Below are 26724 nucleotides of genomic sequence, written 5' to 3'. Positions count from 1 at the left end.
CAATGGGATGTGCAAACGTGCAAGGAGGGGCGCACGGTGTGGAGTGGGGTGTGTGGCACGGGGAGGGGGGGCTGTCAGCCTGTCCTGCATGTGTCACCAACCCCGGAGCCATGAGGGGCTGGGGGCTGCTGGCAGGGCTTGGGGTGAGGTTCCGGGGGTGGGTTGGGGGGGGGAGATGTCACTGGCATTGGTGCAGCGGTGCTGGGTGGGTGCAGAGATGCCAGGGTCTCCCCTTCCATTTGCCCCCCCGCGCCCAGGCCCCAGGCTCCCCATCCCATTGAGACCCCGCCTCCCCCGCTGCCACGGGGGGGGTGTCCCGGTGCCAGCGCCCCGCCCGCTGCAGCACCGCCCCGCTGCCGGGGGGGGGCAGCACGGCGCCGGGGAAGGGCCCGCCCGGTGGGGGCGGGGGCAGCAGGGGGCGGGGGGGGGGAAAGGGGGGGCTCACCCTGCGGCCCCACCGCCCCCGGGGTCACTGCCCTCCTCACTGCCACTGGTTGTCCTCACACCCCCCGCCATGGCCCAGCTCCGACCCCCTCCCGGTCCCCCCCCCCATTTCTGGGGGTCACCTGGGCATCCTGCCCTGACCCCAACGCTGTGGCACAGCCCTTCACTGGTGCTCTCGGCCACGGCAATGTCAGCCCCGCTGCAGGGCACCCGGCCGGGGGGCACTGCCGCTGCCCAAGCCCCCTGCTCGGGCTGGGGGCACCCCGGTGCTGGCCCTACTTGGCGTGTGGGCCCAGGTGCCGGTGGTGGTCGCGGGGCCGCGTGCCACGGCGGGGCCGGCAGAGGCGCGAGGGCACCCCGCTGCCCTTCCGCAGCGCGTGGGACCGCCAGGCCGCCGCGATGCTCTCCACCTACAGGGACGGGGAGAGGGACGGGGACATCAGCGTGGCCACAGCATGGTTCCCCCCCAGACCCGGCCCTGCAGCACCCTCCAGCCCCAGAGATGAGCCACGGCACCCCGAGAGGAGGCAGCAACTCACCGGGATGAGCAGATCCCGCTGGTTGTGGCTCTCCAGTGTCACCAGCTCGCTGGGTGCCAGCAAGGGCAGGCGCAGCTCCCGCACGGGCAGGGCAGCCACCTCGGGCACCGGGCGCTCTAGGACGGCCTGCCAGCCAGCGGGATAGGCTGGTGATGCCCTGGGCACCACAGGGTGTTTGGGGGAAGCGAGACAGCCCTGGGGCTCAGGGACAGGGTGCCTGTGTTCCCTGCCTGGGCTGGTGGGAGTCCAGGCACCCCTGGGTGGGTCTGCCTGGGGGTGGCCAGCCAGAACCACCACCCCGGTCACTGCCACATTGCACTCACCGAGCTGACGTGTGCCCACTCCCGCACAGCCTGCACCAGGTCCAGTTCATCCACAGCCAAGCGGTCGCTGCGCAGCACCTGCGCCAGCACCACGTCGGACAGCTCGTGGAAACCCTGTGTTCGCACCACCTCCTGCCAGCACACCGCGGCGCTGGTACCAGGACCCCCACACCGCTCCTCCCTCCGCTCCATAGGCCATCAGACCCAGGCACCCCCCTACCCAGACCCCCATCCCCTGGCACGCCCCCAGCCAGCCTCTACCTGGCACCCAGCACTGTCTCCCCCACCACCCTTTGCTCCCTTTCCACCCCTGCCCAGCCTCCAGCCACCCCATTCGTCAGGGCTGCACTCCCCTGCCACACGCTGTGTCCCCCGCTGCTGCCCATGCCCTGGGGTACCCCATCCATGCTCCCCCATCATTCACAGCCATACCACAGTGCAACCCTCGATGAAGGCCAGGCAGTGCTGCTGGAGGTCTGCCTGCCCGTAGGTCACTGCAGCCTGTGGGACAACACAGACACCTGCAAGGGGGTCTGGAGCAGGAAGGACCCCCTCACCAAAGCCCTACAGAGACAGGCACGCCCAGGGACCCAGGTGAACTGAGTATCCCCGTGCTTGGGTGCCACAGTGCGGGTACGGTGTGGAAGGGGCACCAAGGACCTCCTCCTTTCCTGGCATGCCCCACAGCAAAAGGTTTGGTGCCTCCACCACCCACAACCGTCACCCAGCCCCACCGTCTGCAGGAAGCATCTGATTTTCCACTGCTCCTTGATGATGTCACCCATCCCTGGGAGAGCAAGGGGCCCTGGCATCAATCTCACAAGGCCACACTGCAGGGACATGTAGCCATCCATCCCCAGCGCTCCTTGCATGGGCACAGGGTCAGCTTAAAGCCCCACCATGCTCCATAGCTGCCATCTCCCAGTGCAGCAGGAATCTGGGGTCCTCTCATCCTCACCCAGCCCTACCCAGCGATGCTCATCCCAGGGCTGGCATGGCCCATCTGGGCATCAGGAGGACACATCCCTGTCCCCTGTGGTGGCAGCCCCTGCATGCCAGGGTACTTGGTACCAGCACAGGCAGGGCAAGCATGGCCTCCCTCACATCAGGGGACTGGTGTTGATGCAAGCAGGGAGGAAGGTGAGATGTTTTCTTCGAATTTGTTTTGTTCTGGGGTTTTGGGGGTTTCTGTTTGTTTCCTCCAGGCCAGTTTTAGATCTGTTTATGCCGTGGTGGTCTGGCACCACCGCTGGCGGAAACTTCTGTGCTCTGGGGCTGACATTTTGCCGCCCCAAGAGCATTATTTCAGCCAGTGGGAGATGGAACAAACGCCCCTTCTGTGGGGAGCAGGGTCCCATCAAGCACCGTGGCAGGGCCACTGGGGCTCCCCCAAGGCTATTTTTAGGTGCCCCAACTCTTAGCAGGTTTTTTTGGTACTGGCCTCAAAACCATGAGAGCTCCCAGAAAACCAGTGCCTCCCAGTTTCATGCAGATGATGGCAAGGTCCTGGCACCGGGGAGCTTGGGCCAGCCCTGCTCAGAGCAGCATGAAGATACTTCCCTGCCAGGCTGTGGTGGCCCTTGTGTTCCTTGCAGCCTGGTACAATGTGCCCAGGAGCTGGCAGGGCAGCCGCTGGGCCAGGGGTGGGTAGGAAATCCTGCCCCGCCATCCAGCCGAGAGCAGGAGGGTCTGGCCACCTCCTGCCCCAAATCAGATGGGTTATATTTGACCCCCTGTGACACCACTGGGGTCACACTCACCTGCAGGGCCTCACAGACCTGCTCCACACTCAGCGTGTCCTTGATGAACTTGACGCAGAGCTGGAAGGTACATGGGGAGAGGATGAGTATGGTGGAAACCCACCAGCACCACAACCACCCCCAACTCTCAGCAAGTCCCGAACCCCCCAGGATATGGGACATGGGGTGGAGGCACAGCCAGCCCCCCAGTGTTTCGTGAGGCAGTGGGGTGGGCTGTGGGATGAGGGCTTGTAGCACAGCCTGTGGACAGCCTGCCAGGGCACTGATTTAGCCAGGGACTGAGCCTGATGTAGTGAAACCCCAGCCAGCCTCATAGCCCCAGGTGGGTCACTTAACCCTGACCATCGTCACCAGCTGTGCTCTGCCACAGGGGACAGCCCTGGTGCCAGCTGCAGCGAACTGGGGGTGACCCCAACTTTGCCCAGCTCTGCCTGCCAGCTGCTCTCTGCCTATGTCTGCTGGGGGACCAGCATCTCCGGCTGCAGCTCACACACGGGTGATGCAGCCAGACAGGCATGTCTGTCAGGGAGCAGGACTTCCCTCCTGCCCATCTCAGCTGCGTCCGTCTGTCCAGCGCAAAGGGGTCAGAGCCCCCGGGGAATCCAAGGGGATGTGACATGCAGGAAGGAGCCATCAGCTGGAGCAGAAGGGCCCTGAGTCATTGGCAGGAGGGACATGAGGTCACCCTGCAGCTGGGGACACAGCCAGGGCCTTCCCCGGCTGTCCCTGGTCATCCCCTTTCCCTCCCACCCCTCTACGGCTCTCCCTGCTGCAGCTCATTCCCTGAGGATGCATTTGCTGCGTGGTGGGGCGCGGCTGGAGCACCGGGTCCCCCTTTTTTGCAACACCGTTTGCATCCTTTCCCTGCCCAGCCAGCTGTTCGACAGCCCTGTGCCACATCTGGGCTTCTGCTGACCTTGTCCCCCGCAGGGTGACGGGGCAGGTCCCGCCGCCTCGGCACGCCGCTCAGCCCCTCCGCAGGGTCCCTCCCGGCGCGGTGGGAAGGGAGGGGAAGTCCGGGCGCGAGACGGCAGGTCACGCGATCCGCCGCAATTAAGGAATCATTGATGACGTGGCCTGGCCACCCTCCCCGACGCAGAGCTGCTCCAGCTCCCTGCGCCTCCTTGTCTGGCTCCCTCCCCTGCTTTGCAGTCGCTGCTGTCCTCCCAAAGCCTTCCTGCCCGAAGCGGCACCGGGCAGGGGTGCTGAGTGCTCCCCAGGACCAGGGCTTTCCCTACGGCATCATCCTGCCAGCTGACCGGAGGGCAGCGTGGGCGATGGCTGAGGGGCTTTCTGCCGTGTGGGAGACGTGAGGCCCCGTGTCCTTCCCCGGGATTCCCCAGCCCCTGTGGGGCTCCCGGCCGGTGCTGCACCCCCTCAAGGGAGATCCCACCGGAGAGACCCTCTGGGATCGAGAAGCAGGGGCTGAGCCTACACTGGACCCAGCTGATGCTCCGTGGTGCCATCCTCAGAGCCACCAGCCACGCAGGGACCATCTTGGGGTGCTCCTCAGCACGGGGGCACTTGGGGACCACCCCCCCAGTGTAAGCAGGGCCATACCTTGCACAGGTCCTGCAGGCCATACTCCACCGACGAGGTCAGCACCTCCAGCGCCTGCAGGCAAGACAGACCTTGTGAGCATCGGTGTGCAGGGCCACAGACAGGCATGGCAACCCAGGGGCCAAGGGCATGTGTCCTCCTGCCCCTCTGGGAGCTCCCAGATGGGACATGGAGGGGGAAGGGGCTGCCCCATGGGGGCATACAAAGGTGTCCTGCTCTGGTGTCCCCATTCCCAGCACCTAGGGTGTGCACAGCCAGCTGTCCCAAGATTGGGGCAGACACATGTAAGACAAGGTGCTCTGGACTCCCCACTGTGCTGTGCTGAGACCCCACACTTGTTACACTGTTAGCCAGTCAGAAAGCATCATTCAGACCACCCCCACCACCACCTTTGGCACCCCAGGAGCTGCAAAGCACCTTGTGCACCTGCATCCCCCCCTTGTCCCTCTCACGCCCATGGTCCCCGCCAGCCCCAGCCCCACTCACAATGCAGCTGTTGAGAGTGACGCTGTTAGTGTAGAGGAACTCGATGACGGCCAGGAAGACCTCAGGCTGCACATTTCCCAGGATGAAGGGGCCCTGGGGTGGGATGTTGCTGGGGGACTCCTCACTGTCCACCGGCCCCTGGCTGAGCATCCCCTGGAAAGCCTGGCAGCGGCACGCCAGCACACAGCGGTGTGCAAACACCTTCTGCTGCTCCTGACCCACCACGAACGTTACATCGCTGTGGGGGAGAGAGGACCATGAGGGATGGGGTACCTGGGAAGCCAGGGGACAAGGTGCCCTGGGGCTGGGACAGGGCACATGGGCAGGCACTGGCTGGGTGCCTGTCCCAGCAGGGTAGTGCCCTTTAGTTTTAACTGAGGGACTTTTCCCAGCAGAGGCAGGGAGGGGTCCTTGCTGGTGGCTCCCTGCAGCCATCTGAATGCTGCAGGCAGGGTGAGCAAGACAGGTCCTCTGGAAAGCACAGACAGCCACGGATGCTGGCACAGAGCAGGGCAGAGAAAGGCCAGGGACAGGTGGAGAAAGTGGCTTTCTATTTTGGCACAACAGAGCTGGGGAAAGCTGGCTGTCACCAGACTCAGCCTCCTTGACTCACAGGAACTGACTCATAGGCTCAGGGATGTAAATCTTCCAGCATCAGCAGGGCTGGCACTGGCCCTCCCAAGGCCTGCAGGAGGGGTCAGCTTGTGCATACTGGGGCACAGGGTCCATCCTGCTGACCTGGTCCCCCATAGCCCCCCAGCATGGCTCCCCAGCGTTGTGGCCCCAGGAAAGGAAGGCAAGATTGGAGGAAAGGGAATGGGTAAAGGGGCAGGGAATCTCCAGCCTGTGCGCACCATGCAGCCATGGCCCATCCATCACTTTGTCCCCTCCTCCTCTCTTCCTCCACCCCAGCAGGGCAATGAGCAGAAGACATGCCACCCAAACTCTAGCGGTCATGAGGCTGTGAGTATATACTCACGGCCTGACCCTCACAGGGAGATGGATGTGCCCACCAGAGGGAAGAGCATCTAGAACATCCCGCACATCTGTCCAGATACACACAGCTGGGGTGTGCTGGGCAGCGTGAGCAGAGCCCAAAAGGTCCTCCATGACTGCTGCTGCAAGGGAACTGAAATAAACTGTTCCATGGCTATGGTCCACAGGACCAGAGGAGGAAGCATGGTGCAGGCTGTGAGATGTGGGATACAGTCTGCAGTTATGGGATGCAGGCTGAAGCATGGGTGTAGAATGAAGGTTGCAGGATGTGAGATGCAGAACGAAGGTTGCAGGATGCGGAATGAAGCCTGCAGGCTACAGGAGGAAGGATGCAGGATGAAGCTGATGGATGCAGAGTGCAGATCTCAGGTTGCAGGATGCAGGACAAAAGGTGTGAGATGCAAGATGTGGGCAGCAGGATATGGGCTGGGGATGACCAGGCACTGGCAGCCGCTTCCCCACTGCCTGATACTGTGGGTGGGGAGTTTTCACTGGGATTTCTCTTCTGGGTAGCCAAAAATTTCAGCAGGGATGGGGATTTCCTCAGATAGCACTGGCATTTGTGCCAGGTCTCAGCATGAAGCAGGCGAAGAGGACCACACAGCTAGCCAGCTGCCAAGCAGGAACAGGCCGTGTAGGTGGGAGGTGGCCAAGGCAGTGGCTTTCCATCTCCACTCCGCACTCCAGGGGGAGGTAACAGGAATGCCAGGTGCTGTGACAGGGCCAGCCAGGCTGCTGCCTGCCTTCCAGGGTGCGAGGAGCTTGGAGATGTCGAAGGACAGTACTGGTGAAGCTGGGGTGGGAAAGGAGCTGAGCACAGGCGGCTGCCCCTGGGCAGCACAGCAGCTGCAGTACCCCCACTCCTGGCAAGGGCAGGACCCCCAGCGCAGGGTTTAGCCTGCGACGCTGCCTTACCCTGCTGGCACCATGCACCCAGGGACCTTCCCTCCTCCGGACAGCCGGTGGCTGTCCCAGGGGGATACACACCCAGCAGCCCTGGGGGCTCCTGCTGCTGTGCAGATGTGGGGGGAGTGCTGCAAAAGCCGTGCGGGATGTCCCCACCGTGCCAGATCCCCGGGGCTCCCGCACTGCCCAGGGGCTCCAAACCCCCCCGTCAGGGCTTGGGACCGCAGGAAAACAGCACGGAGCAGGCACTGGGGGCTTCGGCATGGCTGGGGGGGGGGTGATGCCCCCCCCGGCCCCTCACCTGAACTGGGGGTTGTTGACCAGAGTGCGGAGGGCGGCGGTGAAGGCTGCCGCTTCGCCCTGCAGCTGCGCCGAGCAGAGTCCGGCCATGGGCTGCCTTGGGGAGGGCGGCAGAGGAAGGCGGCGCAGGCAGGCGGGAGGCAGGCCGGAGGCAGGCAGGAGGCAGGCCGGCCTGGGGAGGCTGCTGGGAGGAGGCTGCCGCGCTGTACGACATGGCCCATTGCTAGGGAAACCTGGCAGGCAGCATGTGGCCAGGCAGCCAGGCAGGCAGAGAGGGGGTGGCGAGCGGCAAAGCCCACCCTTGCTGCTAAGGCAGCTCCGCCTGGGTGTTTGCTGGACTGGATCGGAGTGGGGAAGCAGCCCTGGATCTTGATGTGATTAGCATCTCCCTGCCATGGCTTATGGCACAGCCCCAGCACCTCCAGCTGCCCTCCAGCTGGTGGCTTTGCTGCAGAGGAGCCCATGGATGGGGCAGATAGGGGTGAAGAGAGGTAGGTAGCTGGGATTTTGGAAAAGGCAAGACATGCACAGGTTAAATGCAGAAAGATCACTCCCACATCCACATGCACAGTCCCTGTGGAAAGCTGCCAGGCATGGCTGGGTCGCCGGCACCAGCAGTGGAGCAAACTTGAGCCCAGAGGGGAGATCTGCCTCCTGAAACAGCAAAAGCTTTCTCTCCTGCCGATGCTCCAGGCCAAAGCCCTGCAGCTATCATGTCTGCTTAGGACACAAGCAATCACAGCCAAAAAGTATAACCAGCCTCACCCAAACCCAAACCAAGAGCTGTGCCAGGGGATGCCCCATCCCCTTTCTCCCAAGTCTGACTGGCCCCAGACAACCTGCACGCAGGGATGTGGGGAGGGTGCCCACAGAGGGACCCCACCTCTGCTTGCCAGCAGTGGTGGGAGCAAGAGGGAGGAGCAGGGCCCGCAGCAAGTGCAGCACCCTGAGGGAGCGGGGTCCAGCTGCCAGCGTGCTTGGCAGCGCTAGTCAGCGTCAGGCTATAAATACCTCTGATGGGAGATAGAAACACAAAAGGCATCTCCACTTTCCTCAAATAGCTCAGCAGCCAGGCCAGACAAAGGCACATTGATGGGGTGGCTGTGGCGTACCAGCTGGGCTGGGCTCCGCCAGCAGAGAGAAACCTTGCCCGGGGTCAGGAGCCCCCAGCAGAACTGCCCTCTGGAGCAGGGCATTGTGGCAGCAGAGCAGGGCTGCACCCAGTGAGTGCTCACCCGCTCAAACTTTCCCTTAGTGCAGGGGAATAAGTACCCAAAAGATGCAGACCTCTGGGTAAAATCAAGCTGCTGGAGGTCCCAGCCCCTTGCATCCCATAGCTGGGGTGCAAAGTGGTAATCCCAGTGGTTGTTCTTCACCCCCTGCTCTTCCTTTGCACATTCAACATCAGCAAATATTGTTCAGGCTGGCAGAGCAGCCAAGGCTGGAGGACATGTGCTTGGAGCAACCATGTCCCTGTGCTGGCACAGCTGGAAACACAGACAAGGCAGGAGTAAGGGGATTGTGCTGTCCAGGGACCAGGAAACAAGGAGTTACAGAAGCCGTGCCCTGGAGCAGCCCTGGGGAGTTGCAGTGTCACATAGCAACTCTTCACACTCCAGGAACACAACAGGTTCGCTGCCACTTGTGGGAGCAAAGTGGTCCTGGGCAGTTGGAAGCACATCAGCCAGAGACAAGTCCCCTGGTTTTACCCTGGCAGGGCAGGTGTAAGTATGGAACCAGATGCAGGCAGGAGGGCTGGGGGGGGGGGGGGGGGGGGCTGGAGAGGGAGGAGCCACTCACAGAAAGGCTGGGGATGGTAGAGCAGAGGGCTGGATGGACCACGCTTAGCTGTGCCAGATCAGTTCCAGCTGGCTGAGGCTGCTGGGCAAGGGAAGGCAGTGCCATGGTCTCCCCAGCCCCTCTGCATCCAGCCCTGCAGGGACCTGTGTGCCAGGACACATGGGATTTACAGGGGTCAGGGAGAAGCAATGCAGAAAGGTGGTGGAATAGAGAAGCTGGGGGAAAACCCACCTTCCCCTGACAACTCTGAGCCATGTCTCCTTTCCAGGCCACCCGTATGGCTGAGCAGCCAGCCCCAGAGGCAGGCCTGCCAGCCCAGGTGACTGCTGTAGACAGAACTGAAGCCCCTCTGCTCCGGGCCACCCGCCGTAGCTCCCAGCCCCCAGCCCGGGGCACCGAGGAAGGCAAACCACAGCTCCTGCCCTCCCGCTGCAGCTCCATCCTCAACATGCTCCCAGCACCATTGGCCAGCCGCCGCAGCTCACTTGGGGCTGCCCCGGGGGGTAGGCGCCCCTCCATCGGGCCCTGGATGCTCCTCAGCCGTGTGAGCTTCTCTGGGCTCCCTCTTTTCCAGCCCATCCTCAAAACCCAACTCGAAAACACTTACAGGATGCAGCCAGATGAAGGCTGCAAGTTCAATGCAGGGCGGGTGCAGCAGGTGCTGGAGTGTGCCCTGGCCAGTGCCCTGGGGACCATGGTCTATAGCCCCCAGGGCAGTGCCTTGCTAGCCCAAAGCCTGGCCGAGCTGCTGCAGAGCCAGGTGAAGGAGGTGGTGCCACCCCGCTACAAGCTGGTCTGCCATGTGCTGCTGGGCCAGCGGGGCCAGCCGAGCCTGTTGGTGGCCAGCCGGGCACTGTGGGACCCCGAGAATGACAACTTTGCCTCTACCACCTTCTCCAATGCCTCGCTCTTTGCTGTGGCCATAGTGCATGGGGTCTACTTTGAATAGTGCCTGCCTCTCCCTCCACCCAGCCTTGCAGAGCTGCAGGGGGAAAGCAGCTGAAATAAACAGATATTCTCCAGCTGTGGCTCATACCTGAAGTCTTTGGCCATGGCGTGCGCAGGGGGCAAGGTATGGATGATGCTCACTACAGCCCCCAGCCTGGACTCACACCCACACTATACCTACTACCATAGACTGCAGAAAGACCCAAGCTGCAGCAGATACAACCCAAAAGGCTGCACTGCTCTGGAACAGGCAGCTGCCCAAGGCTGTGCCACAGGGAACAGCCCAGGCCGCTTCCCACAGCACAAGCTGCTCCTAGGCAGATTGATTACACCAGTGCTGGGGAGGGAGGTGACAGACCACCTTCAAAGCAAGCTCATGGAGCAGATTCAGTCCCTCCTCTTTCCTGGCTTCATTCCCAGCTCATATCCCATCACACCAGATGTCAGTGCAAGGACCCAGGCAACACACAGCCCAGGGGCCACAGCTCCTGCCTTCTGCAGCTCAGCAAAAGCATCAGAGCTACTGGGTTTGGTCCAAGCACAGAAAGGGAATGATGGTTTGGCAGCAGCAAGGAGAAGCTGAGGCAGCTCCAAGGTTCCACAGGCATCAGCAAGAACTAACTCCACCCCTCCTGCCAGCCCCAGGAAGGGCAGTGAAGGTACTCCATGGGCTCCTCACACCCATCCTGCCTCCCTGACCCCGTGCCCCAGCCACAGCCAGTGCCAAGAGGGGGTCTTGCCTGACAGGCAGAAGCAGCCCTGGAGTAAGGATTAAGATAATGACAAAGCCCTTGTGCAGCCCCAGGTCCAAGCAAGGCAGATGCAGTTTGACCTTACACAAGTTTTTATTAAGGTGAGTCAGGGACAGGGGAGCTGCACATAGACAGATCAACAGGAAAATAAATAATTCCATATAAATAAGACGCATAAATAGCCCCCCATGGCAGAGACTGCCTTGAAACAAGAAACCTCCCCAGGTCCCAGCAAGGGCTTCTCCAGGCAAGCCCTCTAATCCTATCCCCCCCACCCTTTATCAAACCTCAGGTTGTACCAGACAATTCACAAAACAGGGCATGGCTGGGCCCAGCACAGCCCCCTCCTTAGTGTAGCAGTTGTGGAGTAGTACACACCAGCCCCACGCAGCCCCTGGCAGGGCAGGCAGTGCCCTTCACCCCTGTCCACCTCTGGGAAGAGGTTTTCCCTATCCCACAGCAGCTGAGCCTTCATGTCAAGGCTGTGCTGGTCCTCTCCATGTCATGCAGAGGGTCTGTGCAACTGGTGCATCACCCTGGGCAAGGCAGCCCAAGCCCTCACTGCAGGCAGCTGCCAGCCAGGGCACAAACAAGGCACAGCCAGTCCCAAAGCTGGCTGCAGGCCACTCACCCACCCCACCCCCCCGTGCCACCCCAGTCCACTCTGAGACCAGCACAGCCACAGCAGGAGCTGCCAGCAGGAAGGCAGCAATCTCCCAGAGCCAGGAAGCAGCGAGGATGACCAGACCTGCTGCTGTAACTACATCCACATGTCTTAGTCCAGAATCCAGCTAAGCACCAGGATACAGGGTGCCCAGGTGGGCAGCAAGCACCACAACATACCTCCCATCCAGTAGGAGGGCAGGGGGAGACCTCTACATCCAGAGAGGGTCCCCCCAAGGTCCCATGCTAGGCCTCAGCCTGTTCTTGGAGGAGCTTGAGGATGTATTCGAGGCGGTAGTGGAGCTCAGGAGAGCAGCCCAGCTCCTGGATGCTGCACAACTTGTAGGTGTAGGAGTTGCGCTCACGGTTGATGTAGGTGACAAGGCAGGACTGGTCAGGTTTGCTAATGATCACCTTGGTGTGGTCATTGTAGAAGTTCACCTAGGAGACCGGTTGGGCTTTGTTTAACCCATGCTTCATGCAGCATGTTGGGAGCCAGGATGGAGCCATGCTTCCTGCCTCAACCCTTCCTGCCTCGACCCGTTCCTCCTCCCCGACCTGCCCAGGGGTATCCCTGCTCCATGCCCCACAGCAGCAATGCACTAGCCCCAGCAATGGGGCAGACTGAAGCAGCCAACTGAAGTGTCATGTCCCCCATGGGCTGGACAAGCTGTGACCCAGCTCCAGGTACTGGAGCAGCACTCACAGCCGTTTTCATAGCTGGGCCCTGCGTTTGGGCTGTGGCAGACAAGATCTAACACAAGCCAGGAGTCCCCATCTAGCCTCTTCCCCACGGGGGTCTGGGCATCTCCGCTGTGCCCAACACGTACCTGAAGGGTGCCGCTGCTGAAGAGCATGAGCAAGGCTTGCTCAGTCTTCACCCACTGCAGAAGTAGGGCAGGCTGCCCAAGGTCATCTATGCTGGGCAAGTCACCTCCCTTGGAGAGAAGGGTCTGTGTAAGCCACTGGTCCCATACATGGGAGCTCTGCCACCAGCATACACACAGCCAAACCTGGACACACCCCCAGATGGGTCCCCACTCCCAGGACAACTCTGGGTGTCCACCTGGCCGTAGCCTGTGAGCAGGCAGTCCTGCAACATCATGCAGTGTGGTCAAGCCATGACCCAACGCCCAGCCCAGGATCCCAGCACCCACCTCCATGAGATGCTGCTCCATGTAGGATGCAAAATAGCACAAGACACTCATCTGTCCCTGCAGCTGCTCAGGGATGGCAGCCACAGAGAAAACAAGGTGTTTGTTGTTGGTCGGGTTGTAATGCACAGTCCTGGGAGGGAGCAGACCATGAGTTTTGGGGCCAACCAGCACCAAACCCCACCCCTGGCACAGCCTCCCCTTGCCCCTTCCCACCAGAGGGGCTTCCCCAGAGACAGCAGCTCCTTCCCCACCACTTACCTGAGGTTGGGGGAAAGGGTCATGTGCGTGCCGTTGTTGAAGAGGACCCCAATGCTGCGGTTGGAGAGCTGGTAGCCAAAGCCATATTTGTTGGAGTAATCCACCCACTTGCTCACCCAGACAAAATGCTCATGGCGGGCCAGGGAAGCTGGGTTTTTCTCCGCTGGTGGGGAGGAGGGGGTGAGCAGAGCAGGCAGTCAGCCCTCTGCCCACCTCACACCCCAGGGGGGAGTAGACCCTCCTACAGCATCCTTTGGCAGCATTTAAGGTACCCCAAATAGCAGCCACACCTTCATTTCATGGTGAAGGGGATGCACAGCACCCTTGTCCCATCCCAAAGCAATCCAACCAGTTTACCTGGGGGCATGGAAGAGAGGCAGGTCCGCAGGAGCCGAACCGCTGACTCTATGATGGTAGAGGCAGTGATGCAGTCTTCAAAGGCTGTGGAGAGAAGATGACAGGCTGAGTCAGGCAGCCGCACTATCAGCCAGGGCAGGACAGGAAGCTCGGGGTAGGCTGGGGTGGCCTGGGCAGGTGGGTATTGCTCACCCTCACAGCTGCTGGCCATCGTCCCCCGGAGGGAAGGGGATGCAGACTTGCGAGAGGTCTCCTCTATCACTGTCTCCACAGGACTAGAGCTGGCACTGCGGCACGATAGGGGGGTGACCTGTGGAGGGACCTGGCGTTATCACCATCCAGCCTGCTCCCCCAGAGAGGGGTGTGCACAGGCTCAGGAATGTTCTCACCTCATTCCCTTCCACTGTTTTATAGCTCATCTGCCAGTAGATAGAGGTCTTCATCAGCCCAGTGACCAGCCTGGAGATATCATCCTTGTCCTCCAAAGAGCCCTTCTTGGCTGAGAAGGGAGCAAGCAATAAGCACACTGCTAAGCACAGGGGATGAGGACATCTGGGCCACTGCTCCCAGTAGCTCAGCTCTCCCTCATCTGCTCCCATGCCTACAGCGGTGAGGACTGTGTCAGGCAGCTGCCTCCCACTTTCACTTCCCAGTTCTCATGCAGCACAAGGGTTTCCAGGAGGAACTGTCCCCATGTGTGGCAGCACAGCATCCGCTCTCCAGGCACACACCCATGTCAGGCCACCATCATCAGAAGGGCAGGGGCAAGCCCAACTTTTACTGGCCCCAGGCAGGGGGTGCATGGAGACCCATCAGGACCATCTCTCCAGGAGGAGCCCACTCCTCACTAGAGGAAGGGTCACACAGACACTCCTGGGCAAGTGTATGGACTCACCCTTGGATGACTTCTTCCCAAAAAGTGTCTTGGTGACTTTAGCAAACAGACTCTTTGCTGGGTTGGGGGGACTCAGCTCTGGAGCCATCACACAGCTGCTGGGAGGGAGCTTCTCAGGCGTGTAGCCCTGCAGAGAGGTCAAGGCAGAGGTTTGGTTTCCATAGCCCACATGCTCCAGGCAGAGCAGCTGCCCTGGGCTGACCACAGTCATTCAGAGCCTTCCTGACAGCCAGCTTGCATTTCCATCATGCCTTGACCCCACAGCTAGCATCAGTACATGAAACAGCCTATGCCATAGGGACAAGGTGGCAGGAGCACACTAGGTCCCTCAGTTCCCCTGGCTGGCATTTGGACAGGACAGCAGCTGCTTCCTTTGAAGGACTGAGATTTGGGCTCAAAGGACAGCACCCTGCACTGCCCCAAATGCCTCATCCCACCTGGAGAAGGGTCAGGGCCACCCATTCACCTTGAAGAACTCATGGTCCAAGATTTCCTCAAGCGTGAGGCGGTCCTGGGGGTTGCGTCTGAGGATGCCAGCAATGAGGTGCTTGGCAGGCAGGGAGAGGAAGACAGGGAGGGTGTATTCCACCTGCTTGATACACCTGTAGGTCTCCTTGAGGTCAGAGGTCTCAAAGGGAGGGTTCCCACACAGCAGGGTGTACCTGGGAGGGGACACATGTGCCACTGTCACATCCCCACCAAGCTTGTGACTCAGCAGCACTTACAGCTAGGAAATTACTAGCACTAGGCTGGCCACACCTGGCTGGGAGCACCACTTCCAGCCGGGGTGGCCATGCTCACATCCGGCCACGCTTCCTCCTAGCGACTGTTTAGAGCAACAGGCAAGGAGCCCTGGGGAAGGAAACAAGGCTGGCAGGCAAAGACTACCCCCCTGCCACCACCGCTCCCATCCCTGGGCAGCTGCTGAGGCTGGGAGCAGCGCAGGAAGCTTGTGGGCAGCGCCCAGCCGAGGGGCTGGATGTGCCGAAGCAGCACAGCAATCGCTCCCCAAACAGAGCCGCAGCCGCCACCAGCCACCAAGATTTTCCGTTGTTTATCAGGTTCACAGGGCAGTCAAGCCTGCTCTGACCCAGAGTCAAGCACGGCACAAGAACACCTGCCCTCTGCAGCTCTGGCTCGCGCAGCCCCCCGGCAGCCCCCGCTCCGCAGAGGGGCTGGGCAGGATCCAGCCGCTCGCTCCCCTCCCCGTGCCTTTCAGCAGCCACCGCAAAGGCACAAGGCAAAGCACAAGAGGACTTGCAAGAGGACTTCCTCATTGGGGTGGCTCCGCAGCCCAGCCCCCCACCCCAACACAGGCAGGGCTGCCCAGCCCCCCGCCCCCCCAGAAGCACAGACTTACATGACACAGCCCAGAGACCACACATCTGACTCGGGCCCGTGGCCCTGCCTCAGCAGCACTTCTGGGGCCAGGTAGTTGGGGGTCCCACATATTGTCCTGTGGGGCAGAGCACCACGTTAGCACACGCTCTGCATCCCCTCACAGCCTCTCCCCTGTCAAGCCCTGGGATTTAGCTTGCCGCCTGTCCCCTCCTGCTCCATTTTGCTCTTTGTGGCTCAAAGCCCTCCCCCCATCTCAGAGCCCCATACAGACTCTCCAGCTCCCAGGGGTCAGGAGCAGCAGCTGCTCCTGGGGAGCCGGTGGGAAGTGCTTGTCCTAGAGCTGGGGAGGAACAGAGCCTTTGTGTCCCAGCCCCACGCAGCCGGCAGGGCAGCCAGGCAGGCACAATAGCGATAGTCAGCACATTGTTCTCCCCGACGGCTGCAAGCTTACTCCAGGAGAGGCCACAAAGCCCCTCCAGCCCCCTTGCCTTGCCTGCAGCTGGGACAGGAATTGCTCCCCCACCCCAGGAAGGGGCCCTAATGTTTCCTCTCCCCAGGCCAGGAGGGACCAGTCACCCCTCCACCCTCCCAGGAAGCTTCAGGAGGAAGAGTAAGAGTGAAACCTCAAACTTACTTTTTCTTCTGGTCAGAGGTATGCTGGAAAGCAGCTAGCCCAAAGTCCCCCACTTTCAGCTCCATGTTTTCATTAATGAAAAAGTTGCCTGCAAGTCAAGGTCAACACATCACCACAAGTCCCTCTGGGGCAGCCTGTTCCCCACACTGTGCCCTGCCTCAACCACAGCACTCACCAAGCTTGAGGTCTCTGTGCAGGATGCCCTTGAGGTGAAGGTATCTCAAGCCTGAGATGATCTGTTTGAGGTAATAGCGCACTTCAGGCTCCAGAAGAGTATGGCGGGCCTTCCAGATGTGGGCCAGGGACTGCAGAGGGAGACAAGGCAGCTTGATGATAGCAGGCAGGGAGAACAGGCGGCCCTGCTGACTAGGCATAGGGCAGGCAGGGTCAAAGCCAGTTTTTCCAGAAGTTGCACATCCACAAACAATCCTCCTTCCACAGCCATGACCTCAGACTCCCCACACAAGGTTGAGGTTGCTCAGCAGAGCCAGGGGAACAACTGGATTTATGGTGGCCCCACCAGGAGCTACAGGCTTGCAACAAGAACAGGCAGCCAGCAGTGTCCCCAGCACCATGCAAAACCACATGGCTTATGGCTGAGCTCAGGGGGTGCGACAGAGCTGGCAGCAAGGCAACCCAGGAGAAAGAATGCTAACAAAGCAGCTCAGGTAAAACTGCTTCAACCAGCTATGGCTCTGCTAGGAGATCCTTTGACAAGGAGGCCACACCAGTGCTCACCTTCCTACTGCAGTGCTCCAGGAAGATGTAGATGCTCTCTGCATCCTCAAAGTAGTGGGAGAACTTGACAATGTGCTTGTGGTGCAAGTCCCGGTGCAGCTCGATCTCATTAGCTATCTGAAAGGGAGCAGTAGTACCGAGTGAGTACAGGGCACCCACTGCACCCCACCAGCCCAGCAGCCCACCAGCCCCATGGCACCCACCTTCTCCCGCTGGTGGGGTTTAGCCACCCGGCTGTGAGGAATGACCTTCACAGCATAGGTTTTGTTGCTGGAGAGGTCTGTCATTTCGTAGCATCGGGCAAACCCACCCTGCGAGGGAAGAGGTGGTTATGGATGGGTAACAGACTGCTCCTCGCCCCTGCCTGCTCACAAGCCTCCTCCGTTCCCTTGCAGCGCAGCCCTGCGAGCATCACACGCTCCTTCCTGCTGCATCGCCCACTAAGATCTGAACTGTGATGCTCTCAACCAGAGATTTTCTTCACCCAGTTTCTGTAAAACCTTCAGGGCGTTTTTCCTCCCGTCACAGCCGGATTCTGCATCTTTCCACATGACAGATCGACCTGGAAAGTCCTGCGCAGGGCGGGAGCCCGGGGACCGGAGGCCACCGAAAGGCAGCCCCATGGAGACAGGTTTTTCCTGCCGTGATGTCAGCCTCCCATCTGCACACTCAGCCGCCGAGCGCGCCCGGGCCGGGCTGGGAACCGGCACCCGCCTCCCACACACGCCGCCGGCAACGGGAGGAAGGGCACCCCTGGGAACCGGGGCACCCGCCGGCCCACACACACCCCGCGGGGCGCCCCGAAACCGATGTGGCCCCGATAGCCGGCGCGGCACGCAGCCAGCCCGGTGATTCACGGCTCCCAGCGCTGCCGCGGGCCCGCCGGGAGAGGCGGGGAGGGCGGGGGCGGCCGGTAGCAGCCGAGGGGCCGCATTCAGCCCCGGGCCGCCCCAGGGGGTGGTCGAGCCGGCGCACAGCCCCCGCCTCTCCCCGCACCGGCTCCCAGCCCCACTCCGCCCGGCACAGCCCCGGCCGGTGCCCCCCGCGGCGGCTCGCGCCCCCAGCCCCGTCCCCCGGTACCTTTCCCAGCAGGCGGCCCTTGCTGTAGGAGCGGCCGGAGATCGGGTCGGTGACGATGCGGGTGGTCCCGGCCGCGCGGTGCGGGGGCGCCGGGGCGGGCTGCGCGGGGAGGCAGGCGGCGGGGAAGGGTGGGAAGAGCCCGGTAGGCTCCATGGCGGGCGCGGAAGACGGCGGCTCGCGGGGCTGCTCGGGCGGGTCGGGCCCCGCGCACGTGGCCCCGCCGGCGCGCGCTGCCGTCCCGGGAATCCCGCCGGCTTTATCAATGGGCGCGCTGACGTCACCCGAGGGGCCACGCCCCCGGGCGGCCCCGCGCCGTCCTTAAAGCGACCGCCGCACGGCGGTAGGGGGGTGTTGTGCACCCACTCGTGCGCCTTTGCTGTGGTGTCTCGGGGGGAGCCTAGCCACGGTCCTGCTGCTTCCCACGGCACGGGCCCCCCATGTATCCACAGCCCCTTCCCGGCACAGGGGCTCCCCAAAAGCTGCATGCCCCCCTCGACACAGAGACCCTCCAGACAGGCAGCCCCTCCCTTGACACAGGGACATCCCCCGGAACAGGCAGCCCCCCCTTGATGCAATAGCCCCCCCCCAGACAGGCAGCCCCCCCTTGATGCAATAGCCCCCCCCAGACAGGCAGCCCCCCCCTTGATGCGATAGCCCCCCCCCCAGACAGGCAGCCCCCCCCCTTGATGCGATAGCCCCCCCCCAGACAGGCAGCCCCCCCCTTGACACAGAGACACCCCCCCCTGACATGCCAAGGCCCCACAGACTCACAGAGACCCCTGATCAGCTCGCGCCCCTCCCTCCCAGGACACACAGAGCTCCCTCCCCATACACTCTGTGAACACCCCACATATGCCCACTCGCAGGGCACCTTTCCTCGCAGATGTAACCAGCTTGTGTCACATGACCCCTGGGGACTGGGGACCCCACACCTACACCCCACGGAAAGGCCATGGCCAGGGTGGGATTTCAAATCCCGCATGTTCACTGTGGGCCCTGGCCCACCACCCACAAATCTGGATGCAGGCAGACACCCCCCCCTCCCGAGCCTTTCACATGTGCCAGAGGGAGGGGGGTGACAGCCCACCCACCCTGGGCGGGGGTGGGCACACAGGGGACAGTGGAAGATGCAGGTGAGCTCCCTGGCTGGGCTGTCCCCTGGGTAGGTGCCCCTCGGCCATGCTTTGTCCCAGCTCCAGCCCAGCTCTGTGGCCCAGCGGCCCTCAAAGAGCCCTGGAAGGTCAGCCCTCCGCAGCAGCCCACGGTGGCCAGTCCAGAACTGGGGAGCTGTAGGACTGTCCCACTGGGGACCTCCATCCTTGCCCCTTGGCTCCTGGGCTTCCTGGGGTCCCTGGTGTTGCGGGGTGCGCCTGGCTGCCACGTGCGGGCAGTGTGCCATAGCGGTGCTGCTCTCTAATGGCCATGAGGAGGACATGTCTCTGTCACCCAAAACAGGTCATAGAAGGATGCGGATGCGGGGCACCGCTCCCTCCCCACATCCACGGGAGCTGGCAGGGGCCACAGACCCACGGCCCCCCCAAGCCTGGAGCAGCAGCACTGCTTGAAAGCAGCTCCCACTGCCCTTCCCCTGCTCGTGTTGCACACAGGGTGGCTGCGTGCGTGTCCTTTGCTCTGTGCCTCCATGTCCCATCCCCGCAGCTCAGGGCTCTCATCACCAATGCTTAATGTACTCCTGAACATGATGAGCGTTTTACATGAGCACCCCTGGCCGGACAGCCCCGCTCACCACAGCACCTCCCCCTTCATCCCAGGGCAGCAGAGAGGAATTAGCCCCTATTTTTTGCTGGAGCACAGCTGAGCAAACCTGCCTGAAGAGAGACAGGAAACAGCCGAGATCTGTGCTTTTTTCCCCAAGTTTCCAGCTTTTTCAGGGGAAGTGTGTGCAAACACACCACCTGGCAGAAAACCCGCTCCAGGAGCAGGCAGGAGGCTGCAGCCCCTGGGGGAAAGCTGCCTGCTTCCACCAGGGCCTCAAGGGCTCCCTGGGGTGCGGGTGCTGTCACGTCATGGGCGATGCTGGTTTTCCGATGGAGGCCCCAGCTTGGGGCTGCTGGGAGCTCCCCGGGCAGAGCTGAGTCAGCAGTCTGGAGGCAGCGTGTGGGTGGAGGCACTCAGGGGTGCAGGGAGGCCCTGGGGACCAGTCTGGGGGTGATGGGGTGACGTGCACCAGGCTTGCCCCAAGGTCCCCCACAGAGCCACAGTGGGGACTAGCGAGGTCCCATTGCTGCTGACTCTGCTCCTGCTCCCCACTGGCTCTGGGCAAGCTCTTGGGCTGGGTTTGGGGGCACAGATGAACCCCACAGGCCATGTCCCGCCAAGGCTGAGGCACCTCCTCTCCAAGAGGGATGGAGCCCGGGAGCAGCCCCTGCTCCACCTGCAGCTGGGGTCCGTGGTGATGCAGAGCATCACAGCCCGGGATTTTCCGGTGGGTCGGTGGGAGGAAGTGTGGTTTAACGTAACAACCTGCCCGACCTGGGGAAGGGAGGCTCTGGTGTGATCTCTTGGCTGCCTGCAGCTATTTAGATGGAGTTACAGGAAAAGGGAGCCAGACTGTTTGGGAAGGTGCACAGTGAAACCAGGACAGGCACCCGATGCAAGTTGCATCAAGGGAAATTCCATCTAGGTATTAGGAAACTTTTTTTCCCCTGTGAGCACAGTAAAATATTACAGAAGCCCAGAGAGGCTGTGGGATCTCTGTCCTCTGTGATACTGCCCTGGTCCCCCCACCCTCACAGTATTCAGGGATGCTCAGCAGCCTTCTCAGGGAGGGGGCTGCCCAGTGGGTGGTGGCATGTGGTGCCAGGGCAGCAAAAGCAATGCCAGCGAGAAAACTTGCATCCCCTCCAGCCCAGGGTGCAAGTGAGCTCCGCAGGATCAGGGTGACAGCCCTGACCCCCTTGAAAGTGGGGGTTTCCCCTCCCTTGGCACTCTCACCCGTGAGCTCCTGTAGAACATGGGGCTGCAGCCGCCAAGGAGGGAGAGGGTGGCTGGTCCCTCGGGTGAGCCAGGTGAGGAAGAACCAGCACCAGCACCAGCTTCAGCACCAGCAGAGGCCAACCTGTCCCAGGGGCTGGCTGGGGAGGTGCAGAGGGGAAGCTGCAAATCCAGCGAAGCTGCCTGGAGGGAGAGATAAAAGGACCCGGATCCCTCCGGATTAAGGAAGCACTTGGATCTGAGGTGGTATGCAAAATGTCAGTGCTGGAAGGTACCCCCTGGGAGGCAGGATCTGGCCCAGGGAGGCTCAGGGAGCCCTCTGAAACCTCCTGCAATGGGGCTCTTGGCTCAGCTGCTGCCCTGGAGGCAGAGGGGGAGCAGGGCAGGCTTTACCCCAGGCAGGGTGTTAGCAGGCTCCGGCCCGTGAGTACCAGCTTGATGTCCAGGGTACCCCGGGAAGCAACTGCCAGCCCCCCAGGCCAGCGCACTGCCGGCACCTCCCTTCCCGAAAGGGCCAAACAGCCGTTTCCTGCGTCCCACCCCAGCAGCCAGGATTCAGCTGGCCCTGCTTCCCTCCCTGCTCCATGCCATCCCATCCCTGCTCCCCAGCAGAAACCCCTGGTGCAGGGTTCGTTGCTGTGGCATTTGCTGCGCAGTGCGAGGTGCTGGCACCCCAAACCCACTGCCCACGAGGCAATGCCTGCAGCAGGACAGGGCAGGTCCCACTGCCAGAAACCCGCTGACTGCCGGGGTGTGTGGGTCTGGGACAGACCGAAGCAGGGCACACGGGATGTGGGCGATGGGTCTGTGCCAAGGGGAGCTGCCGCTCTCCCACTGGGGGCTGGAGTGTCCCTGAGCTGAGATGTTAGAGCAGCACCTGAGGTGCCAGTTTTGAGCCGTAAGCAGGAAATCAAGGGAAGAAACTCTTGAAGCCTGGTGCTTTCTCAAACATCGCTGCATCCCCTGAGGATAGTACAGGTGGGCCAAGGAAGCCTGAAACAACCCAGCACTTTTATTACTGGTGTGCTGGGCTTGCCAGGCCTCTAAGGTACCCCAAATTTGCAGCACATAGGGTGTCCCGGCACTCTGCACCCCAAGCCAGGCTGAAGAGCAGCTGCCAGAGCTACGCCCTGCTGCAGTCACTCCACCGGGCTCTGGCACCATGGCACGGCACACGTGCTCAGGCCAGGTCCCATCTCACCCGCCTCCCACCAGCACCAAAGCAAAGTGCTGTCAGTACCATGTCGTGTGCCTCGGTTTACCCAGCTCACACTGTGGTGAGTACAAATGCACTTTCAGGGTGTGGAAAAACAGCTCCCCTCTGCAGTGTTGCTTCCCTGCCAGCTGTAGTGCTCATTTCTGGGTCTGCTCCTCCTTCCCAGTCCATGACTTGTGTGAGATGGAAGGAAGCCATAAGGGGTCCAGCGAGAGAAACTGGCCCCTTTGGTTCCCATCCTGCAAGCATGTCCACCCTGCATCCTCTGCCCCGTGGGGTTGGGAGTTACCCCGTGCATGGAGATAGGGAGCAGGCGGGCAGAGCCCCCTCTCCATACTGGAGGGGGGGGAACTCAGCAGAGCCCAGCCTGGCCCCTCTCCGGGAGCTTGGGGGGCTGATGTTGGAGTACAGAGAGGGCTGGAGGACACATGGCTTGTGGGGAGCCAGAGCGGGCTGAAGGCTGGGGGATGCTGGGGGCACTGCTTCTGGGGGATGGAGAGGGGAGGGATGGGGAAGGGATAGGGGGCTGTGGTTTACGGGGGGGGGGGGGCAGAGGAAGGGGGGCCACCGGGCAGATTGACTGCAGGGGGCCGGGGACAAGCTTATTCTGGGGGGTGCTGCTGCAGAGCGCGGCTGGAGAGCCCGTGGCGGGCGGGAGCCCGGCGAGGGCACGGGGCACAGGGGGCCGAAGGGAAACCGCGTCCCTCGGGGCGGGCAGCGGGCGCAGGGGGAGGCGGCGGGCGGGCCCGGGCCGGGGCGGGCGGGTTGCGGCGGGGCCGCCCCGCGGCGAGGCGGAGCCGGGGGCCGCGCCCGGCGGGAGCGCGGCGGGGCGCGGAGCGGCCCCGCGGGATGGGGCGTGCGGCGGCAGGTGAGGCCGGGCAGGGCACCGGGGGGGGCGGCGAGCGCAGCCCCGGGGTCCCCCGTTGCCCCGCGGGCACCCGGCCGGAACAGCGGGACGTCGGGTGTGAGACAGCCCCGTGCTTGCGGGGGGCGGCGGCCGCGGGAGGTGTCTCCGGGGGGGCTGCGGGGACCCGGGTCCCTTCCCTGGGTGGGGGGAGAAGCGGGGTTCATCCCCCCGCGCCGTGGCGGGCTGCGACAAAGGGAACAGGAGAGCTGGTCCCACAGGGGGGTCACTGTCCATGTCCCCGCTGCTCTCCCCGCAGGTGCCGGGCTGGGGACCGTGCCCCTCTGGGGCAGCCTCTTGCTCGCTGCTGGCCTTGCCCTCGACCCAGCACCGCAGGGCTGCAACTGCACAGAGCCCATGGACTTCCAGGAGTTCCAGGAGGCTCCGCTCCCTGAGAGCTGCTGCCTCAACTTCACCAGCTCCAACATTACCCACCTGGACTGGGGCATACTGGTAGGGGTGCAGGGGTTGCGGGAGCTCTACCTCTCGCACTGCAGCATCATGGATATCAGCAATGCGCAGGGAGTCCCCCCTGCCTTGGAGGTCTTGCACTTGAGTCATAACCTGCTGGAAAGTCTCCCTGGAAGCTTCCTGGAAGATGCTCCTAATTTGAGGGTCCTTTATCTGGACAGCAACCAGCTCCAGGAGCTGCCCAAGTCCTTCCTGAAAGCATCGACCCAGCTCCAGGAGCTCTACCTGAGCTTCAATGCCCTGACCTTCCTTCCCGCCAGCCTCCTGAAGCCGTCTCTGCTCCAGCTCCAGCTCTCCAACAACAGCTGGGACTGCAGCTGCGCTTTGCTCAGCAGCCTGGAGGGTTGGCCCAACCTGACCACTGAGGTTATCTGCCACACACCGGAGCGGTACCACGCCATGGACCTCCAGAGCATCCCCCGGGATGAGCTGTGCCGCTCACACAGCCTCACTGCCCTCTTCATCTGCCTGCCCCCTCTCCTCATCCTTGCCAGCATCACCTGGTGCTTCTGCAGGCAGAAGAGAAAGACCAACTACAGCCTTCAGAGCAGGTCCCAGAGCCACCTGGCCGCAGCAGAGAGGGGCAATGTGCCGGTGCCTGTGGAGCCCCACCACTATGTCCCCTATGAGCTGCCTGCTACCCCCTCCAAGACTGAGAAGAAGGTGCTGCTGGGGAGCCAGGTCCTGCTCCAGCCTTCCATGGACCCACTGGAGAGCAGCAGAGACCTCTACGAGGAGGTGGAGATCCAGGTGGGATCCCCCAGCAGTTCCCAGGTGCCAACCCATGAAAGGCAGTGGGCCACAGCGCCAGGCAGGCAGCAGGACACCCCAGCACTGAGGACAGAGCAGCTGGGGGGCAGCGAGCCAGAGGTGGACACTGTCAGCGTGAGCGAGGTCCTGAAGGATTCTGCCGACCGGGAGAAGATCTACATGAGTCAGACAACCAACTATTACAACCTGGTACACGGCATTGAGCTGGAGGATTCGGACAACCTGGAGTATGAAAACATTGACCTGCACTGATGCCGGGACTTGGGCTGCGTCTGGGACATGCCAGGAGGACAGCAGGGGCCGGGCAGTAGTGAAAGCTGGCAGAGCAGGAGCAGCATGAGCTGTAGCTTAGAGTGGCTGTTTGCAAAGCTGCACCCCCAAATTCCCATCCCTTCCCCTGCGCTACCATGTGCACCCCTCGCCTGCCATGTGCTGCAGCTGGGCAGGGGGTGTGAGAGTGCTTTGGGCACTGGGGACCCTGCCACAGGCTGGCGGTGTATGGGGACACGTGGGCTGGCAGTGCCCAAGGAAGAACGGGGAGAGGAGGTGGTTTTGGGGACCAGGTGACAATACTGTGTGTGCCAGACCCACTGACTAGGGCCTCCATCCTCTCACTGGAGCCAGATGGCACCTGGCATGGGCCTGCTGCTCCCCAGCCCACAGAGAACAGGGTCTGGGGACATGAAACAGGGCTGGCCCTGCCTGTGTGGTCTGCAGGGGGTGTCACGCATGGATGGGGTGCCCTTGGCTGGACAGGGAAAGCCTGAGGTGGCCCTGCCTGCTGCCCACCCCACATCCTGCCATGTCCTACTGTGTGGCACAGGGGCTTGAAACGACTGGTGCACATGTGCTGCTGAATGCATGAGCCTGCATGCACACGTGTGCAGGGACTGTGCACAGGTGGATGTCCACGGGTGTGCAAGGTGCACACAGAGAGGGAGGCACTGGAGGGGGCCCCTTGCAGGCTCCCCTGCCCGATATGCTGCCAAGCCCTGTAGGATCCAGCTCACAATAAGAAATAAATCGTTTTACTCCTGGCAGTTCGGGTCCATCCCTCCGTCTGTGTGGTTTGGGGTGGTGAGGAGCCGATGGATGGGATGCGGGGGAATGCAGAGATGGGGGGCTTTGCTCCTACCCCATCCCCCCTCTGTGCTCTGGGTGATGCCCCAGTGTGGGTCTCATCCAGCAGCCCTGGGGCCGCTTTGCCAGCGTGGCAGAGCAGAGCTGCGCACTGGCTGAGGGTGAGTGGAGCCTCTGCCTTGCACAGGATTTACAGCCCGGCTGGGGAAGGCATCAGCCTGCTGTAAACTCCACAGCTCCTGGCAAGGACAGGGACTTGTGGGGCTCCTGGGAATGGGGCAAAGGCTGGGGATGCTGTAAATCATCCCCCTGCACAGGTATCCCGCAGCGAGTCTCACCCATGGGTGCTCCAGCCCTTCTCCAGGGATGGGGCGATGCAGGCACCCTTAAGCCCTGTCCCCACTGCCCAGGGGGACATTTCCCATGCTGTGAGCCCCAGCAGCCACCCCACTCCACACTGGAGTCATACTGGGCCTGGGCCTGGCCCTGTGCCGGGGCAGGAAGGGAGGGAGCCAGGCTGGGCAGGACGTGGCGCTCCGGCCGGCAAAGGAAGCAGCGTTTCCTGCGGAGCGCGGCATGGCCTCCGGCAGCCCACAGTGGGACAAGCCGAGGGCCACAGCAGTGCTCAGTCCTGGCCCCAGCCCCAGCACGGGTCAGGGACAAGGATGGGGTGATTTCCCTGGATGCCTTTCTGTCACTCAGGGATGTTTCCCACTGGTTTATGTCCCACTGGAATTTTTCCCTTGCCGCTCTCTCCCAGGCCCTGGGAAAGTGGCCTGCTGCCAGCCTTAAACATGCATCCATCACCCCTGCCAGGTGCTGCAGCCGGGGTATCCCGGTGTGCCCTAGCTCATGTCATCCCCAAGACCCCCAGGGACACGGGGGGACCAGGAGCTGCCACAGTGCGGAGGCAGGACGGGCACGGCTCAGCCAGCCATCCCCAGGGGCTGCAGCCCAGCCCATGGCCGCCGGCACTGCCTGCTGCTGGCAGCCAGGGCTTGGGGACTGACGGGGACATTTTTCACCCGTGCTCCAGAAATATCCCGCAGCCCTCCCTGGGTGCCGGCTCTGCCTGTGCACGCCAGGGTCCTATTCCCAGGGCTGCCCGGAGCGATGCAAGCCTCCATCCTTTCCCCTCCTTCCCACAGAGCCGAAGTTCAGCCACCATGGCTGCAAAGGGGGACGACTCAAACCGCCCCACCGGGTCCTGCCCAGCCCCGGTTCTGGCACCCGCAGCTCCCACTGAAATCTCCAGCTGTGGCTGGTGGCAGGGAGGTGTGACCGACCTGGAGTTCCCTGTTCCCTGCCTCTGACAGCCCCAATTCATCACGGGGAGGGCTCAGGTGCACAGGCCACTGCTGGGGTATTTAGGGGAAGAAGCACGGGCAGG

The 26724-nt window shown here is 62.4% G+C and overlaps 4 protein-coding genes across 5 annotated transcripts; 2 read left to right on the top strand and 2 right to left on the bottom strand.

Annotated features, from left to right (window-relative positions):
• Nucleotides 1–596: 596 nt before the first annotated feature.
• On the bottom strand, nt 597–7535 carry BTBD19 (BTB domain containing 19). Its single transcript, XM_055725034.1, is given in 9 exon segments — nt 597–854; nt 984–1109; nt 1307–1438; nt 1739–1807; nt 3067–3126; nt 4627–4680; nt 5113–5350; nt 7316–7428; nt 7431–7535. Coding segments are annotated over 9 exon segments (1032 nt in total). The 3' UTR covers nt 597–719.
• A 1850-nt stretch (nt 7536–9385) lies between these two features.
• On the top strand, nt 9386–10063 carry DYNLT4 (dynein light chain Tctex-type 4). Its single transcript, XM_005437373.3, has one exon. It carries the CDS (start codon nt 9392–9394, stop codon nt 10061–10063), a length of 672 nt encoding a protein of 223 aa, XP_005437430.2. The 5' UTR covers nt 9386–9391.
• An 825-nt stretch (nt 10064–10888) lies between these two features.
• On the bottom strand, nt 10889–18176 carry PLK3 (polo like kinase 3). Of its 2 annotated transcripts, none has more exons than XM_055725031.1 (15): nt 17938–18176; nt 17061–17168; nt 16858–16974; nt 16295–16424; nt 16120–16207; nt 15505–15600; nt 14611–14806; nt 14145–14271; nt 13639–13748; nt 13442–13571; nt 13250–13333; nt 12893–13055; nt 12635–12764; nt 12308–12415; nt 10889–11918 (listed from the first exon to the last, which is right to left on the bottom strand). In XM_055725031.1, exons 1-15 carry the CDS (start codon nt 18088–18090, stop codon nt 11724–11726), a joined length of 1935 nt encoding a protein of 644 aa, XP_055581006.1. In that variant the 5' UTR covers nt 18091–18176; the 3' UTR covers nt 10889–11723. The 2 variants fall into 2 exon arrangements, with proteins under 2 accessions (XP_055581006.1, XP_055581008.1); XM_055725033.1 differs by having other exon boundaries at nt 13442–13559.
• Nucleotides 18177–22905: 4729 nt separating this feature from the next.
• On the top strand, nt 22906–25186 carry LOC114015389 (chondroadherin-like protein). The gene is made up of 2 exons (XM_055725282.1): nt 22906–22976; nt 23272–25186. Exons 1-2 carry the CDS (start codon nt 22958–22960, stop codon nt 24504–24506), a joined length of 1254 nt encoding a protein of 417 aa, XP_055581257.1. The 5' UTR covers nt 22906–22957; the 3' UTR covers nt 24507–25186.
• Nucleotides 25187–26724: the final 1538 nt, after the last annotated feature.

The sequence above is a fragment of the Falco cherrug genome, chromosome 12 (assembly GCF_023634085.1).
Source record: "Falco cherrug isolate bFalChe1 chromosome 12, bFalChe1.pri, whole genome shotgun sequence".
NCBI lineage: Eukaryota > Metazoa > Chordata > Aves > Falconiformes > Falconidae > Falco > Falco cherrug.
Note: the sequence above shows the minus strand (reverse complement) of the source record. Positions and strands in the feature narration are given on the sequence as shown.

What these genes read in the sequence shown, in the direction of transcription:
- DYNLT4 (XM_005437373.3), top strand. Translation starts at nt 9,392, where the DNA reads ATGGCTGAGCAGCCAGCCCCAGAGGCAGGCCTGCCAGCCCAGGTGACT.
- PLK3 (XM_055725031.1), bottom strand. Translation starts at nt 18,090, where the DNA reads ATGGAGCCTACCGGGCTCTTCCCACCCTTCCCCGCCGCCTGCCTCCCC. An exon ending in ACCCTTTCCCCCAACCTCAG is followed by an intron (nt 12,765 to 12,892) that starts GTAAGTGGTGGG and finishes GCTCCCTCCCAG; the next exon opens with GACTGTGCATTACAACCCGA. An exon ending in TCAGCAGCGGCACCCTTCAG is followed by an intron (nt 11,919 to 12,307) that starts GTACGTGTTGGG and finishes CCGGTCTCCTAG; the next exon opens with GTGAACTTCTACAATGACCA.